At 39.8% G+C, this 18,667-nt stretch overlaps 1 protein-coding gene across 3 annotated transcripts; it reads left to right on the top strand.

The window, feature by feature from the left end:
* The first annotated feature begins 204 nt into the window (after positions 1–204).
* On the top strand, positions 205–17,262 carry nup37 (nucleoporin 37). Of its 3 annotated transcripts, none has more exons than XM_041978198.1 (10): positions 205–308; positions 1,693–1,886; positions 1,970–2,091; positions 9,084–9,156; positions 9,387–9,481; positions 13,593–13,683; positions 16,419–16,594; positions 16,682–16,732; positions 16,910–17,003; positions 17,084–17,262. In XM_041978198.1, exons 2-10 carry the CDS (start codon positions 1,731–1,733, stop codon positions 17,195–17,197), a joined length of 972 nt encoding a protein of 323 aa, XP_041834132.1. In that variant the 5' UTR covers positions 205–308; positions 1,693–1,730; the 3' UTR covers positions 17,198–17,262. The 3 variants fall into 3 exon arrangements, with proteins under 3 accessions (XP_041834132.1, XP_041834134.1, XP_041834133.1); XM_041978200.1 differs by having other exon boundaries at positions 214–305; XM_041978199.1 differs by having other exon boundaries at positions 215–313.
* The last annotated feature ends 1,405 nt before the right edge of the window (positions 17,263–18,667 follow it).

The following is an 18,667-nucleotide window of genomic DNA, read 5'->3' as shown; positions in this document are numbered from 1 at the left end:
TTCCATCCAATCAACTTTAAGTAGCCAGCAGCAGGCGATCACTGGAAAACTGAGTATTTTTTTGATTAATTAAAATGTATAAATTCATTACTTATTACCTTAAAACCATATTACAAATATTTTAAAATGGTTTAATGCAATTATATTTCCGTTTGTTACTAATACTTTTTAATGCTGTTATTTAAGTTTGTCCAACCCCCCCTCGGTCAGCTTCACGCAGTGGTACATTCCGAGAGTACCCGGAAAACCATTAAAACACATCAAACCCGCGCAGCGTTTGATTTAAGGATTGCATTGAAACTAAGGTGGTAACGTATGTTATTATTTACGGTATTCAGAAATAACAGACTTTCATTAGTAAAGATTAATTAGTAAGCCTTTCGTTTGGGCGTAAAGTGTTAAAAAATATGCAAGATAAACTTTTGTTTGGCTAATTAAGCTAACTACTGTCACGTTTTACTTCTCTCATGTGGTTTGCGTCAAACATGTGGGGAAATATGTGTATTTTATGTTTGCCGAATTAAAGGGTGACAAATATAGTTTAGTATAAATGTTTCAGCTGTGTCATAAAAACTTGCATGGAACAACAAAGATCCGTAAAACAAGGAAATATTGTAATGTTGAATGGTCTTGGGGTTCTTTCTAAGCATCCTCACCAAAGCTTGCAGTGTATGGCTGATTTCAAAACGTGTACATAGTTATTTCAGTGGTGGCATGTTTTGTTTTGTTTTGTTTTTTCTTCTTCTTCTTTTGTTGTTTTTGTCTTATAAACTGCCACATTATTATTCCTCTGTATACGTGAAATAAAACAAAAAACTTAAGGTCTCAAGCTGAAAGCTAGGACAGTAAATAGGCATCTTCATGAGCCAAATTTATAATATAAAGTTCATATAATGAAGTGTTGCAACATAATAAAGAAAATAACAAAAACAAAATGTGTTAAGTATACCCGTGCAAGTAGCAAATACCCACCACAGCCATAAAAATGAAAGGCATTTAATATGATTTGGCAAAGATTTGTTATGATCTTATTTCAACCCTGAGTGGTGAAATAAATAACATTGTTATAGCACAGATTTTTTCTAACCATGGTTCTTTAAAGTTAATTGGGCAATTTAAAGAAAAAAAGCCAGCTGTAAGAATCTGAGCAAAGTCAACATAAGACAAACTGAGTGTTAGAAATGCAACTTGGAGCAGTGGAAGAATGTGGCCTCGTTAGATGAAATCATCATTAAAAACTTTATCATCCCTAAACAGCAATTAAAAGAAAATCCCAAGATTTCAGCATAGTGAAAAATGTTAGCTTTTTTTTTTTTTTTTTTAACAGCTTAGCATAGCCGCAGGGAGATTAAATAAATACACATATAACCTGTAGCTTTAATGTTAATGTGGATGGCTGGGTGTTTGTGTGTTGGTCTGAGCAATCATCTGCTGTTTTACATTTGGTATTAGCATCCATGTGGATGTTGCAGTGCTGCAGAGCCCTTCAACTACTGGCAACACATGTGGAGTGGTTTTGGCAACATTATAAAGAGTTCATGATATTCACTTGGTCTCTTGCTTCCCTACATTTGCTGAATCTGATCCATTCACAGGACTTCACAGGGAAACTTTAACGTAGGTTCAAGAATGAACTACACAATGTCAGGCAACCCAACTATCTCGTCTTTTCACTATTCTGGTGTGTTATAGTGGAAGCCTTAATCTGAAGCCAGCGTCACTAGTACAACATGCAGGAAGACTCAACTCGCAGTCCGAGCTACACAGTGACATGTGAGGACTACGTCCATGTGGTAGAATTCAGTCCTTTCAGCTCAGGTACCCATGCCTCTCTCCTGGCCTACGGTGGAAACCAGTTTGTGGTGGTGGGCACCTGCCTCTTCCAGGTTAGAAATACAGCTTCACACAGCCTGATTGATCCTCTGCACAGTGTTGTCCTTCTCTTATGAACTTAAATTTGCTACCACAGGAGGAAGATATGGAGGTGGAAGGAGTTGAATTCAGTGTTCTTCGAGCTTTTCATCACGAATTGCGTGTTGATGCTCTGGCGTGGAGCCCCGAGTCTCGACTGGACAGGATTCCAACTATCAGGTATCGCCTTCTGACTTGATGTTATTTTACTTGTTTTGATTAGTAACAGGATACTATATTATTATATTATTATGTGTTATTCAATCGCCTAAATTTAAAATGAGTAAAAAGGACCAAAGAAATAAGAGGACTGATAGTTGGAGAAAAAACAAAATACTCGGGTGGTTATGTGGCCCACACACAGTATGTATCCACTGTACAACAGTGTCAGGCAAAAAGAAAATGATATCCATGTGCAGTTCAAGTTTATTTTTGCTGTAACATCAACCACAAGAGCACTTTGGCTTCTCAAGTGCTCCTCTGTTATTGTATTAGGGCAAACATTTTGCTTAAAAGTGTCCAATTAGTCAAAAGTTGGCCGTAAGAGCACATTTTTTATGTAGGGAGCCATTTTATTTGACAAAATCTCTGTATGTTTATTTTTCTTTAACCCTAAAGGCCATGCCTTTCAGCTGCAGATGGGTTTAATACTGATCTTATTAGATATTCTCGCCCGTATTTTATTATTGTTATCATTTTCATTCTTATCTCAGTGTATTACAGTGTGTTGTGGCAGCAGAGAGTTTAAAGTAGAAAAGACTCAATGTTTTGGACTGAAGATGTTAAATATCAGAATATACTATAATGTAACAATTAGGGCTGTAAAAAACAATGTGTTACAGTGGCGTTTATTTTTTTAATGCCATTAACGCATGACAAGTCCCATGCATCCGGCAGATGGAAAAGATGAGCTACACCTGCACTCTTCCTGCTAGTCTTTTTGATAAACTTATCCTGCACCAACCTTTGCACTAACATGTCTGCTCTAGAGGATCTCTGGTCATCTCTGTTTGTGCAGCAGCTGCTTCCTCCCTCTCCTCTCATGTTATTCCGTGAATCATGAGGGCTGTCGGTAATCAGATGATCAGCTTTTCTCTCTTGCTGCATTTGTTTATGTTTCAGCTGAGAAGGAGGAAATTAGCGATGCATGGTTTACACCATCACATATTTACCAAAAAGTGTTGTTTTTGGCTGCACCCTTTTGTAACAGTAGCTGGCTGGTGGTGGATAGGGTTTATGCTACAGATATGCAGGGGCGGGTCTAGAAAAGTACTGATGCGGGGGCCAGGCAGGAACACTGACCAGGAAAAGGGGGGCACAAATGAGACCTTTTTTTTTAGGTCTAGATTTTATGAAATATTGAACTGATTATTAAAACTAAAGTGATTATGTAATGTAAAAAGTGAAGAAAAACTTGTAAAACAAACAGCCACTGATCTATTTTATCAACAGGTGTTTACTTTGGGTGATGCTGCTGTAGGACTTTTATCACTGCTGCACAAACACTTAGACTTTAATGATAAAAGTAAAAATGTGTTTTTATCCAGATCATCAGTCCAGATTAGAGTTTCTTCATCAGTGTTGGCTGTTTAACTTCAGTCGTCACATCTGATGGTTTATAGGACAGATTTTAACACCATGGAGACGGTTGGTGAGATGATGATATATGAATTCTGCATTATGATCTAGAACATGGAAGAGATGATGCAGAACAACATATAGAAGTACATTACATGCTGCATTTACTGACCCTTGGACATCTGACGTTTACCCAAATGAAGATAAGTTAACAGTAAATGTTTGTAGCGCTGGCTCTTTTTGTTGATATAATACAATGAAAATTTCAGGTATAGTCACAAATGATGATTAATCATGATTAATTTGAAAGCTCTGATTAATCTGATTAAAAAATGTTAATCATTTGACATCCCTAATAATCTGTTTCTTGAGGCTTTAAATGAGGTAAAACACAACCTCAGTTGAATAAAAAATACATGATAATCACACTGCATCATTATTTATTTAAAAAAAAACTCAGCCAAACATTTCTTCTTAACCTGAGTAGAGAATTTTGAAACACAAGAAAAAACGTCTAGTTAGTTTTAGACTTCCAGCTGCTTTTTTAGCAGAACAGTTGCTGTTTACAACATTAATGATACTGGAGCAGTGAAAGTAAACAAAGAAAAAAGGCCATGCATCAATGTGGACAGATTTATGAAAGTACCAAATGGCAAATGAAGATGAATTAACAGCTGAGATTTCAACTACCAAATAATAAAAAAAAGACAAGAAAATATGAGGTAAATCATGCCCTAGGTATAACCAGTAATGGTAATGGTCCGTGGTGGGTAATGAAGAGAGACCACAGTCTGTCGTATATCTCAAAATATCAGTATCTGACAGTATAAACACAAACAAGTTCTAACGCCACTTGGGGATGTCTTATCCCGAACACAAAGAAAAGCCTGTTGATTACGTTAGTAAGAAATGGCTTAACTGTTGTAAATAGCAGAGTTTTGTTTTTATTTAACAAAAGCAGCATCTGTCTCGTCAAATGCTCAAATCACCGGAGGTAGTTTGCTGTTTTCCAGGTTTAAAACGCCTCACACTGTAGCAGAGGAATTTGTCATTCCCTCTGCCACTGACATAATGACGTAGCAGCCAATAAACGAAAGACTATTTAATGGCATATTTCTTCGTATATTTCTTTGTAAGCATTGGGGTGCATTCGACAGTGGGATCAGTGAGGCTTGACATTATTTTTGCCGATGAAAAGGACAGAAAAAGTTTGGGAACCACTGGTATAATGTAACTTTCAGTGAATGCCACTTGTCACGTTTTACTGTTAGGTCAACCCAAGTCATATAGAAAGAAGTGTTTGATTTAGCCTTCAAACAATCACAAAAACAGTGATATTGACAAAAAAGAAAAAAAACTATACTTTTTCACATATTTTTGCCACAATACGCTCTGCTGTTTTGTCACGTGTTCCAAAAGACCTGTACACTTCCGAAGGGGAATCCGAGCAAATGCCGGTGTTGTATCGTTGCCAGTTTCCCTGTTGAGATCCGTTCATCTTCAGCTCCACTGAAGCCCTGTCCTGTCCACATGGGGAAGAAGTGCTTTCTCGAAAAAAAAAGGACTTTCTCCGTGTTTATATTCTCAACAAACTTATGTCGCTAACAGTAAGAATTACTGTAATGTACAAAGAAAACCTTTTAAGCCTAATGATTTGTTTTCCATTTGAATGCAGATTTGATGTAAAAACGATTGCTTAATGAGATAACAAGAAGGTCGCTGGTTTGAGCCTCGACTAGGGTGGAGTTTGAATCGTGGCTTTTCTGTGTGGAGTTTACATGTTCTTCTCTACGGGTACTCCAGCTTCCTCCCAAAGTCCAAAGACATGCATGCTTGGTTAACTGGTCACTCTAAATTCTCCTGAAGAATAAGTGTGAGTGAGTTTGTTTCTTTGTGTTGGCCCTGCGATGGACTGGCGGCCTGTCCAGGGTGTACCCTGCCCCTTGCCTGCTAATTGCTGGGTCAAAATTGGGTGGACCCCAATCCCCCCACTTTGGGAACCGCTGCATTATACAGATCGATTATACATTTAGGATTAATTAATTGTGGGATTTATTACTTAATTGTGAAATGAAGTCATCGTAGCATCCCTGCTGGCACCCCAATGCAGCACCGTGTGGATGAGTAGACTCATCATTGTGAAAATCTCAGTCCTTTAAAATGCAGATGAAGCAGCCAATATTCTGCCATGTCAGCATGTTTCGGTAGGAAATTAAGACTCTTTTAATACCGATGTAGAAATGATCCTTTATTTTTGTCAAAAGAATCGTGTGTTGACCTTTTACATTTTCATATCGGCACTCTTCAGCAAAATCTCTGTTGGAGAAGATTCCTTTAGTTTGTGTGGTTAAAAATAGTCTCTGAAGTTTTAGTTTGGGTTTTCCATGTAGCCACAGCTCATGACGTTTGTTGACGTGACCTGTTTTCAGGAGCAGATATTGGTTTCCTGAGAGGTTAAACATGCTAATGTACTTTTAATCTGATACTCAATTAATGATGGTGTGACCAGTTTTCTATGTCTCGTAATTACTGCAATACAGTTTATTGTAACCACTAACTTACTTTCATGTTTTAACTGTCTTAGTTTGATCCTTTTAGAATCTGTCTTGTTTATGAATGAAGTGAAGACAAATGTAGCTTCATTTTATTGTTGTTCTTCAGTATTTCCTACATATTTTTCTTTCCAGCACTCATTGAACCCCATCTAATTTAGGTGCCTTGACCTTTTTTGATGTGCTGTCTATTTTTTTTATGAAAAATTGTGTGTACAGTGGGATGTCTGCAGCTCAAGTGCCTCTTGTTATGTAAGAAGTCATCAGACTGTTGTAGTAGGATTAGAGGATGTCAAGCCATGCTTCGCTTCCGCATTAGAAACCTGACATCTGTGTCTTTAACATAACAAGGTAATTTTTCTAAGAAAGCACAGCAGTCCTGCTGTGTGAAAGTAGTCATCACCACTTCTTGCTGTCACACTGCAGCTGTCAGGATGTGAGCCAAGTTGTTTCAGGTGGCTTTGGACTGAAGGGAAATAGCCCAACTAAAGATTGTTAGAAAGCAGAGCGTTTCTGCCTAATTGGAACAGTGGTTGGGAATGCTCTGCAGTCCCCCCTGGAGCTGTTTAGGCTTTTTGTAATTGAAAAGGAAAGGCAGCGATAATTCCTTGGCCTTCTGTGGTTTACTCCACAGGAACGTTGAGCCAGCCCTGTGACGTGCGCACATATTATTGCGCTGATGATTTCCCACTCAGGTTCCATCCTTCCCTTCAGTCGGCACGTAGCTGTGCCTTCCAGGAAAAGTATAACGTTCTCACAGGCTTGAAGAGGGGCAGAGGGGGCTCGAACTGCCACCGCAGCAGCTTGCATTGAGAACAATCTGAAGACTATTGAAACCACAGACTTCCACTCCACACACTCATTTTTCAACCTTGGTTGTCAAATAGTAAATACAGTGGCCAGTATGCTCAACAACAGACTTTTCTGAGAGGGATGACCATAAAAAAAGAGGAGAGAAAATGATGGGGATGACACGAAGGAAAGGCCTCTAGCTAGATTCTAACCAGAGACGGTGTAGTTCATAGTCTGTTGGTTGCTTCCCACAGATTTGATTACAAGATGAATAACCAGAAAAACAAGAATCAACAATTATGTGTAAATGATAAACATTGAACATATATGGAGCAGTTTGCACAGAACAGATTCGTAATTGGATCCTTGATGGAGAAAAGATCTATCCAAAACAACTCCAATGTCCCTTACCCTCATTTCCTTTATTTCCTGTGTGAATTAGGATGAATTAGGACTATTTCTGAGGCATATTCAAGCTTAACGTAATGTTTTTTCCAGGTCAGATATAGAATAAAATGGAACATGATAAATGGGGCCCACCATTCAAAATCTGCACAAACATGTTAGTGATGTACATAACGAGGCTAAAGACTGTCAGCATAATACCTGCAAGCCAAAAAGTACCTCTGTCTGACAGCTGTATTATATAACTAGCATTTATTAACATCCTCCATCCATCCATCCATCCTTCCATTAATCATCTATCCTCTATTCAGATATCATCCATCCATCAGCCCAAGAACTTGAATTATTCATCTTTTATTGTTTTATTTTTTCAATTTTGGGGACAATTTAATTGAGTAGTTTTTTTTTTTTTTTTTTCTTGTGACTTCTAATTACAAAAATACATAAGTTCTCTTTGGAAATGAGTTTCTTTCTTCTCCTTTTTTTTCTTTTCATTTCAGTTTCCAGATGTAGTCATCTGTTCCTGGCACAGAATGCCAACAAAGTGTGCACAGCATGCTTCTCAAGGTCTAGGATGGGTTTGGTAGAATGGGGACCTTTGAAGCAACAGTTCATTTGCTTATTAATGCTAATGTTAATGGCATGTAGACTTTGTTAAAACAACATCCTGAAGTTCAAGCTGAGCATCAAACTGAGGAATACAGGAGATTTAAGTGACTTTGAACGTGGCATGGTTGTTGGTCTGAGTATTTCAGAAACTGCTGATCTACTGGGATTCTCACACACAACCATCTTTATGGTTTACAGAGAATAGTCTGAAAAAAGAAAATATCTGGTGAGCAGCAGTTATCTGGGAGTGGAGAAAGGGCAGACTGGTTGGAGATTATTAAAAGTTAACAGGAACTCAAAGAACTGCTAGTTAAAACCAAGATGTGCAGAATAGCATCTCTGAATACACCAACCAGATGGGCTAAAGCAGCAGAAGATCACACCAGGAGCCTCTCCTGTCAGCCAAGATATTTTCTAGCCACACTTAGTAGACTAAGAGACCCTAGTAGGGGCATGGTCTAACCACCACAGTTAACCTGAGTGTTGTTGCTGTCCATGTCCATCCCTTCCTAACCACAGTGTGGCATCTTCTGATGAAAAGCTTGAATTATTATTCTAATTTCTCATGTCTAAACTGCTTTAAAACATAATAAAAATGATTGGTGCTGAAAATGTTTCTTTTGTAACAAAGCATGTTTTTTATGTTAAATTAAAATAAAAAAATGTTGTCAGAGAGATTGTGTGCTTCTTGCTTTAAAACAAACACTGGTTAGTTAGGTTAAAGAGGCTGTCTTAATATAATCTAGTCTACTGCAGCCTGAAGTGTGTTAAGGGTGTTTTTAGTGACATCATGCCAAATCCATCTGGCCTGCGACTGAAAATGTGTGAACCGCTGTCTGTTTATTCTGGTGATACGTGTGTGTTTTTCTTGTCATAAGTGAGTTAGTGTAATTGTGTGAATAATTGCAGACGCTGGTATATACTGGGGCTGATTAGAGGGGAAAGTCCTCTGCCTGACTCTGCACAGGTTTTTGAACAAAGTGGTGCATAAATGGCGTGAGCAATCTTGTTTTTCTTCGTGTTTATCTTTGCTCGCAATTAGAATCTCCCTGGCAGCGTTTCCACTGATCAGATTCCAAGTTTCTGCCACACACATGCTCTCATCCAGAGGTGTCAGTCTACACGGTTGCAGGAATGTGTGCAAGGAGAGATTTTGTCTGTCACTGGTGTGTTTTTATGTTCCCTCCTTGTTTATTGTTATATCTTCTCTTTCTTCTCGTTGTTCTCTCGTTGCAGATTGTGCACCGCAGCAGCTGACAGAAAGCTCCGCCTGCTGACTTCTGATCTTCAGGATAGGCATGAAGTCAAGGTAGTGCAACATCTGGAGCACATTGGGCAGAACTGTGCTTGTCATTTGGCATCTAGCTTTCTGTACTTAGTGCTGACATTTGGTACTTAGTGATACAGGAAATGTAGCTGCACACAGAGAAAGCACAGCTGCAGCCAGTGTAGTGGAGCAAAGTTTGCTTGAAAACATTTGTTGAAATGGTGTATTTTCTGCTTTTGTTTGCTAATTGTGTTTTGTGTACCATTGCCTAGGTGATGGAGGGTCACACCAGCTACATTAACCATTTGGTGTTTGAGCCCACAGAGGGGAAACAAATTGCTTCCGTCAGTGATGACCACACTTGCAGGTCCACACTGTTTTATTTCTGTGTGTTTGTGCATGTGTGTGTGTGTGTGTGTGTGTTTCCAGCTTCTGATTTTCTGTTCTGTTCTCTGTTAATGGTGCAGAAAGTCTTGACAGTGTTTCCACAGTGAAACATGACGCTAAGCACAACATGCTCCAGTGTGACTGTGCATAAGCACAGAGCTGCTTTGTAGCTTTTCTAGCTAATTGGTTAAATATGGAAATCCAATTAGCTGCAGAAAGATTTTCCTCTCTTAGGGGGGGCTGTAAAAAGCTTCCCAAATTTTCCTTTTCAATTAAGACTTGTGGAGGGGAAAAAGTGTGTCAGTAGATAGGGTCAGGGCTGGGACAGCCTCTGTACGAGTGCTTCAGTTGATCTTTCTTTTGTTTCAGTTAGCTACTAGTTTAGAACTGTTGAGTTACATGAATTAGCTATTTCAACCATTTATCTTATTATTTATGATCCATCCATTTATTTTTTCAAATGGAGCTCTATTACATCTAATTTGGCATTTATGGCAATAACATCTTTTTCTTTCCACTTTTATCACATGGGGCCACTTCCTCAAAGGTTTTCTGTAACTGCATACATTTAAAGTGGTAATATTAAGATTTTAAGTATGAGCTGTAGGAGATTAAAAAGTGCAACTCCAACGAACAGCTATTCTTATTGATACTGTCATTCAGATCTGTGGTAAAAATAAATAGCTTCATAAAAAGTTGTATTTATTTCCTTAAATGTTGCTGTCCCTCCAACCACCACCTCAGAGACCTTTATACACCAAGCCAAAAATCAGCTGTCAAGTATATTTTTCTAAATGGTTTTTAAGTAGTAAGTAAACAGAAGACAAAAATATTTTCATCCCTGTTTTTTGTACATTTATGGGATTTCTTTTTAAAAGAATCCCACAGATTAAGAGAAAAATCTCTTGGACTCACTTGTAGGAGAAGTGAAAATGTCTTTGTTAGAATTATTTTCCATATAATGATTAGAAAGTTGTCTGATTTTGCTCTTACACCTCATGCATATAGAACAGCAGCCACAGCAAACAGCTTCCAGATCTTCACTTTCTTGTGATGATTGTCTTTTATGTCCACGTCTGGGATCACACGAGTAGAACAAGGTTCCTTCACTCCCATCTCCTGCCCTTTTCCCCTCCCTCCTCTGACCGGCCAGAGAAAACAGGGGTGCGCTCCATCTGTTGAAAGATTTAAATTCTGTCATGTTTAGAAAATATGGGACGCAGGAGGAAGACAGAGTCGGAACAAGGGATAGATCAAGTTAACAGGAGAAGACCTTCCAGTCAGCCCACACAAACTGAGGCTGGATGTGAGAGGAGGGAAGTGGTCATGCAGAAAGGGAGGGAGGTTTATGTCAGCATGTATAGGCTCATGACCTCGCCGTCACTGTTGGCTTTGGCAGGAGCACCTTCTCTATAAGTTTGCTTAGTTTTGTCATCACTGTCCCCTGCGGCTGAGGGACCTCTTCTGCTGCCAATACGCAACCTGACGCCACAGTATCGAGGCGGGGAACCAGACTCCACTTCCTCAGGCTTCATGCGGTCTGAACTGCTCTGTGGGTCAGTTTAGATAGAGCAGGGTGGAGTTGCTTGGGGGGATGTGCCACCTAGAGGTCACAGGAGCACACTGCAGGTCCCTGAGAGGATTTGAAGTTGACTGAGTTCGCAGCTCAATTCAGGATCACACACACCTGCTACTGCTGCATCATGTACATGATTTAAAGCTTTTTGCCCCATGCTAGGTGGTAATCCACTTGTTTTTCCCCCATCCTCTGTATTGTGTGAGAGAAACAATACACAGCTGTGTGATATCTCGTTTATTTTTGTGCATGTTGCTGTGGCTTCCATACAGATGCAGTTTACACATAGCACCATCACAGATGTGGAATTTTGGACTGATAACAAGCCGAATGGTTCGGATTTTGAATTTGTTCGAGCACAAAATTTTTAAATTTGCATCTGTGCAGAGATTTCTGCTACAGAATCATATGTTTTTTTAAATGAATCACAGCTTTGTTCCTCGTTTCCTCTGAATATTTAAATGATATATAAATTAAGACACATTACAGCGGCTAAATGATTCAGCCTCCTTTAACTGTGTTTGATTGATAATTCATTACTCTATTGCATTCCTTAGAGCAGTTTAGTCTTAATTACTTATAATTTCTTCCTCAGATTCCAATTAAATTAACCTCTGAATTCATTTCAGTTCTATTTAATTAATAGACTCTTCTCAAAGAGAAATGCAACACAATACTCAAATAGAAACACAACCTGTGCAGAGTCCAGATTAAAACTAAAACACTGATGCCCACATTGTTCACCTAAAGCAGGATGACCGTGCAAGGCACTGGGAGGGATTTTATATTGTTTGACTCTTCCAGTTTCTCTCCCCTCCAGAGAGCCACCTTCGATTATTTACTCTGCTCTCAACAAGAGAGATCGGATCACAAAGCGCTAACGGCGTTTCCCGTTTCCTCCACTTATGGGAAGGACTGAGAAACTAACGCTTTGCCCTGCTGTTTTCTTACTTTGGTAAAACAGCACAGGACTTTAGATGTCCTTTTCAACTCTGTTGTACATGGAAACAGACTGTTGTTGCTTGATGTAGTGTTACGCATTTACAGTGTTTTATCAGCCGCGGTCGCATGTGTTTTCGTGTCTCATTTCTTTCACTTCATTCGGCAGAGGTCTTGTGTGTTTTTTGGGAGCCAGCGCTCTCCATTTGCAGGGCAGAGTGATTGACCACAGTTTGGCCGTTGGTGGTGTAGCGTGCAACTGAGCTCTGCTTGGCTAGTAGTCTGAAAAGAACAGGGTTTAGTCCCTGTTTTCCTCATGTGGTCTGAGTGTTTTCTTCTCAGCCTCACTCATGCTCCACAATAGAAGCACTGGCCAAGTCCTCGCAGAAAGAAGCAAAGTTTTGACGGCGCTCTATGTTGCTGCAGGAGAAGCTGAATGTTTATTGTAGTCTTCATCTGAGAAGGGGGCACATCCTCCCTTACAACACACCACTGAAAACATCAATCTCACCAACAACACACTTGACATTTAGATGGTCCTTGGAGGTACTTTTTGGGCTTTATTACATTGTATGACCTCATCAGTCAGCACCTTCCCATGCCTTGAAAGCATTTGTTTTATATTCCCAGAAACACTTGCAGCTCCCCTCTCATGCCCCCATCCCCACCTTTTCTTGTAGTTCAGGGACCGTTAAGATGTGGTTAACCATAGATCCAGGTCTCAGGAACTACAGCTGTCTGCATCCAAGCTATTTGTTACAGCCATGGAGTTTCTGAGCTGCTTTTGCTATCATTTAAATGTCGACTGTTTTAGTCAAAAGTGTACAGGATAGGCTTCAAATCTGCTTTAGTTGCCTTTGCGTTAAATTATGATCCTGATGAAAGTCTCTCCACTGCTTTTCTTCCAACAGATTTCTAGATTCCTGAATACAATATAAGGCTGTATTTTCAGCTAAAGGCCCAGATCCACAAAAAAAAATTCTCAGGAAAAACAGGAAGTCTCTGTCTGTCATTTGCACACACAACACAAACAGCAGGGGTTTGATAAATTAGGAGCAACATGAACTTGAATCTAATCCATCACTGCACCACTGCATTCTGCAAAAACCATTTTAGTCTTATATTTAGTCTTAAGTTTCAAAAAGAGACTTTAATTGTTTCTTCAGATGTTTTGTTTAATGGATTTTTAGGTGTAGTGCGTGCGAACGAGGAAACTTGTGGAATCATACCTGTCCGGGTCAAGGAGTTGTGCGTCACGGTTGCAATAAGTCCCGCTAACAAAGAAAGCTTTGGGAAGTGAATTCTTTCTGGTGTTATGCAAACACATCAGGGTGGTTCAAAATATGATGCTATTTTTAGCTGTTTGCTCTAAAACCCCAATTTTGTTGTTAATTAAGTGAAAGTGGGTTTTATTATGGTAGTTAATTGGTATTTAACAAGACAACTTTGTGTTTTTGTGATGAATACGCACAATGTTTTCAGTAAAAGCATGTTAGTTCTAGTAAAATCTCTAATCAGAGTTCTTTAAACGAGGATGTTTTGATGGTTAATTTTGCTCCTTGCTGTGTGTCTGCAGGGTGTGGGACCTGGATGGAAATGAAAGCGCTGTTTTCAGACTTCGCTCTCCTGGCGTAAGCGTGTGCTGGCATCCAGAGGAGGTCTTTAAGGTAGGAGGGTATTATTTTGGAGATTTATTCTGACTGATCCTGCGCTGTGTTGAACAACTGGGAATGTGTTTGTGTTATGGCTTTAAAATCTAACATGGAGAGCTTCCACCTTATCTGTTCTGGGAAGAAAGGCCAGCAGTTGTGCTGCTTCAGAGATAACCTAACTGTTTTTAGATTTGCTCAATATTTTTGTGTACAGTCGGAGATCCCACTCATCCAAGCATAAACAGCATAAAGCCTTGTAACAAAGAGATTTGTGCTTAAAATTTCCCAATTTTGAGGATTGCAAAACAAGTCAGTGAATTGATCCTAGTGTCTCTGCTAAAACTTCAATCAGGAAATGACGATTCAGTTAAACTCCTTCACCAATGCTTTCCGTTAACCGGGTGGAAGCTGTGAATGTGTTTGAGTCATGTCTGAATGAAAAGTCTGTAGCCACAGCAATCTGACTTAAGTCAGACCAATTAATGCATAAATCTCACTAACAAGCATTATTGGCTGCAGTCATGTTCACAGACAATCAGGCCCATGAGCACTAAATTAAGCTGAGATGTAATCAGCTGTTTAGGGCAATCCAAGAGGTAATTAAGTAAATAATGTGATCCTAGATTTGCTTCTCTATTATTCTTCCATCAATAATCAGCTCCAACACATTTTCCCTCCTCAATATCTGAGCAAAAAGAACTTTAGGATGTTTGAACTGCAGCTAAAGCTTCTGTTCTGATTATATATCAGGATTTTCAGCTGCTCTCATCAACAACAGCCTCATTAAACATAATGCTCCAAGCTTGTTGATATAAATTTCTAAGGACACAGGAGTAACTATGAAAACAATGTTTTCTGGTGAAATAAACTTAAATATGACCTGAATAAAGAGCAGTGTCAATTGTCTGCCATGTTGTGATTAGCTGAGTAACTAGTGCCCCATATTGACCGACACAAACCAGCCATGTTAGGTGCACTGATGAAAGTTCTTCTGCAGACTTGTTATCTTCTCTTTATCCTGACCCTATCTTCGCTCTTGCTGCTGCTTTTTGCAAGTCTTTCCAGAACCGGAACATCTTTTCTTTCATTGATCAGTTTAATCCTCTGCACAGATTTATTTATTTATTCATTTATAATAGACACATAGCACATTAATTAATATAATGTTCACAGTTAGCCAAGCAGCTAATGTGCCTCAGAGCCTCTTGGCAGGTCACAACAATACACATAACAACAAGGTACAAACAAAAGTAAAGTGCAAACCAGTCACAGTAAATATTGTATTAAGTGCAAGAGGTAACCTGTTGGTACCAGACGTCCCGTGGGCGTGACATGACAACTATATATTTCAGTCAGTATCCCTTCTGAGTACATTACGTTACAGTCATTTAGCAGACGCTTTTCTCCAAAGCAACTTACATCTGAGAGTAGGCAGTAGCATTAGGGTCTTGCCCACTCGAACTCAGGCCTCCCGCATGAGTAACGGATGCTCTGCCAACTGAGCTATCCAGTTGCTGTACCTACACATACCTACACGTTATGCACCATTGGAAAGCTAAGAGTTTTTTTATTTGAATGGTATAAACTTGCAGGCTACAATCATTACTGTAGATTCAGTGAACTCCCTTTTTCAGACCAGATGCACATTAAATTTATCTTTGAAGCCAAACTGTCTTCCAGTAGCAAATGATACTGCAACAAAAACTTTCCTGTTACATCAGCAAGGGTCCAGTAAAAGTAGTTCAGTAAAATAGTTGGTTTACAAGAAGTCTTTTATACCTCAAAGCCAGTTTTAGGCGAAAGGGTTGCAGGGTTTAAAGGGGTTTAACTGCATAATTCAAGTGCATGAGGTTGATAAGATAAAACACAAACACTAAAGTTACTTATTATTCAGTGGCACAGTGATAAAGTATACAAAGAGTGCGGCACATGTATACATGCATATATGTAAACATGTTCCGCTCATGACAAGACATAAGAAGAAATGACAACACAAAAGCAATGCAGATGTATACAACACACAACATGTGTATATGTAATTGTTTGACCAGCTGTGAGAATAGCTTTGGTTGATAAACAGGTTTTAAATGCGATTTAAAAGTGGTGTAAATGTTGTGTTTATTAGTACAGGTGGTACAGTGTTCTAGATGTTATTACCCGTAAATGACAGTGCAGATTTGCAGGGTTTTAGTCAGTGGTAAAACCCTGACTGTTCAGCAATGTTAAGTTCATAGAAAAAGGATCCACAACCGATGCAACATGTTGTTTGGCAACTGTGACAAGGTCAAATTTATTATTATGGCACATTTAAGCAGCACATAGTGTCCACAGTGCTGTACAAATCTGCAGTCCAATATTATAAAACTGATAAATTAAAAATAAATTTAAGATAAAAAAAAGAAATACAAGACATGCATAGTAATAAAATAAAATAACATCCAGAACCACAACCAGAAGATAAAAAACAAATAAGTCACATACTAAAAATGTCACACACTCTTATTAAAAGCCAGTGCAAACAGTCTTTAAAAGAGATTTAAAATGCTCAAGTGATTATGCACATGAGATATGATGGGGCAGAGTGTTCTAGAGCTCTGGACCTGCTACAGATTCAAAATCTTATTTATGTACTGACCAGTTTTGAACAAAGGGCAATAATGTGCATTTTAACTTTTGGTACTTGCTGATGTCAAGCATCCTCTCCATCTTTGCATCTAACTTTATCTCTTATGACTCATCATTTTTTCTAGTTAATGGTGGCAGAGAAAAAGGGAACGATTCGTTTTTACGACCTGGTTACCCAGCAGGCCATCCTATCACTGGACTGCGGGCCGCTCATGTCGGCCGACTGGTGCCTCACCAACACCATCAAAGTGGGTGCTGTGGCAGGCAATGACTGGCTTATCTGGGACATAACTCGCTCCAGGTTGGGAAAAAGCTTAGCATTGATGCAGCTTGTGTTAATGATGTGCTAGTGTGGGATGCACTGAATTCAAGTTTTTATTGTTTGCAGTTACCCACAAGAGAAAAGACCTGCACATAAAGACAAAGCTCGGCTGTTCAGGTGAGATAGTTCAGTTGTGAACAGACTAAAAGAAGCAGGTTCTCATCAATATTAGAGCTTGTACATGTACTGAGGTGGAGAAACAATGCAGGATTTGTCATGAAGGGGCTTAATCGTAACTGTTTTTGACCTTCCTATAATTTAAAGCTGACCACACAAAGATTTTCTTCTCCTCAGATGGTCTCGGGCCAATGAAAACCTGTTTGCCACCACCGGATGTCCAGGAAAGATCAGTAGTCAGTTACTCATCCACCATCTTGGCCACCCACAGGTCAGTGCGATCTTCTCAAAGTTCAGATTGGGATCTTTACTCAGCTCTTTGCACCTCATGAAAGACTTGTGTCATTACAGCCCGTGGTGATCGGATCGGCCCCCGTAGGATCTGGCCTCAGCTGGCACCGGACGCTGCCGCTCTGTGTGGTTGGCAGCGACAGGAAATTGTGCTTTTGGATGACTGAAATGTAGCAGCCTATTGGATGAATGTATGGTCTCTGTTTTAGCGAATGTTCAATAAAATATTTTTCAGAGAATTTACAATTTTGCTTGGAAGTTTATGGGAATGGCTGCATGCCTGAAATCCTTTCTGAGCGCCTCTTTCCTATGAACATCATTTTTCTTTTCTCCGAAGTTCCATCAGTTGGCTGTTATGTCCTGCCAGGAGAGCTGCAGTTCAGAGGAATGTGAGGGGGCGTCCATGCCAACTCTCCAGGTTACCTGCTGACTTGATCATCATCATTACTGCAGGTGTTTCTACCCCACTGTTTTTGGGGGGGTTTTTTTGTACGACCCATGGCAGACTCTATCATATTGAGAGAATATCTCCACCTGGTTTCTAAAATCCCCGGGGTAAGGATAAGGAAAAACCAGGCCTTACAAACTGAGAAGCCAACAAGGATGCAGAGAGGTAGGAGAAGAGTTATTATCAGACCAAACAGGGGAGCGAAGCAATCTCTTGGCAGCAGCTTTCGGTGCCCTCCAGTCAAACAAGGCCTTATTGTACTGTCACAAGAATGCCATGTGAGAAACTACCCTCTCAGTTTTCAAAGCACTCGCACTGTAATGCCAGCTAAGCTGCAAAGAGGTGCTCATTTAATTAACTTGATCATGAATCATTCGAGGTGACAGCTGATCACTTGTTTCCACAGATGTGCAGGATCAATGTATCGTCTAACAGAGCACCTTATTGTAATTCACTCGGCCGAAACACTAGGTTGTATTGTGTGTCGATGTGTCTGCATGGCAGAGTGGAGTGAGCAGAGAACGCCGCTCTTTCAAAACCAGTTCATCAGCCTTGTATGTTTCTTGGACAGGACACGCACACCACCATCCACAAAGCATAACATGCTACTGCTCTCCTGCTCAGCTTTTTTGTTTGAACAAGTCCAATGCGGTCTCTGCTCTCTGCGTTTTGCTGTGCTTTCGTTGCAGGTGGTGCTGGAGCAGATGCACTTAAGATGTCAGAGAAGGAGGCTTCCATTTTTTTTTAGCTGTGCACGCTCCAAAGAGGAAGAAAAGTAGCCAGAGAGGGAATCGCTCTGACACATGCGTCATGAATCTCAGTGGCTCCTTAAATCCAGTGACTCAAGGGCACCATCTGTTGGTCGGCAAGCCGATCAGCATCTTGGAGATTCCAACTCATCCTGGATGTTTTCAAACTACCTTTGATGTAACCTCAATGAAGTTTTTGTGCCTCACAAGCAATTCGTTCCCTCACGTCTGTGCGAGCACTAATAACAAACTGTGAAATGGATGAAAGTGAGATCAGATCACCTTAAAATCCTCACCAACCTTCTCCTAATCTCCCACTCTTCAGATAATTCTTCTGCAGCCTTGCCAACTTTAAGCCCGGGCTCAACAAAAAGCGAGCAAACAAAAATAATGAGGAGAATGATACGAAGGGAAACAAAGGGAGAGATTAGAGCTCTTTGAGGTCAG

Source organism: Melanotaenia boesemani, chromosome 23, assembly GCF_017639745.1.
Source record: "Melanotaenia boesemani isolate fMelBoe1 chromosome 23, fMelBoe1.pri, whole genome shotgun sequence".
Taxonomy (NCBI): domain Eukaryota; kingdom Metazoa; phylum Chordata; class Actinopteri; order Atheriniformes; family Melanotaeniidae; genus Melanotaenia; species Melanotaenia boesemani.
This window is presented reverse-complemented; position numbering and strand designations above follow the sequence as displayed.

Bases quoted from the DNA above. Each gene is read 5' to 3' on its own strand.
- nup37 (XM_041978198.1), top strand. From the start codon at position 1,731: ATGCAGGAAGACTCAACTCGCAGTCCGAGCTACACAGTGACATGTGAG. The intron at 1,887-1,969 runs GTTAGAAATACA...TTGCTACCACAG, and splicing joins TGGGCACCTGCCTCTTCCAG to GAGGAAGATATGGAGGTGGA. The intron at 9,157-9,386 runs GTAGTGCAACAT...ACCATTGCCTAG, and splicing joins AGGATAGGCATGAAGTCAAG to GTGATGGAGGGTCACACCAG.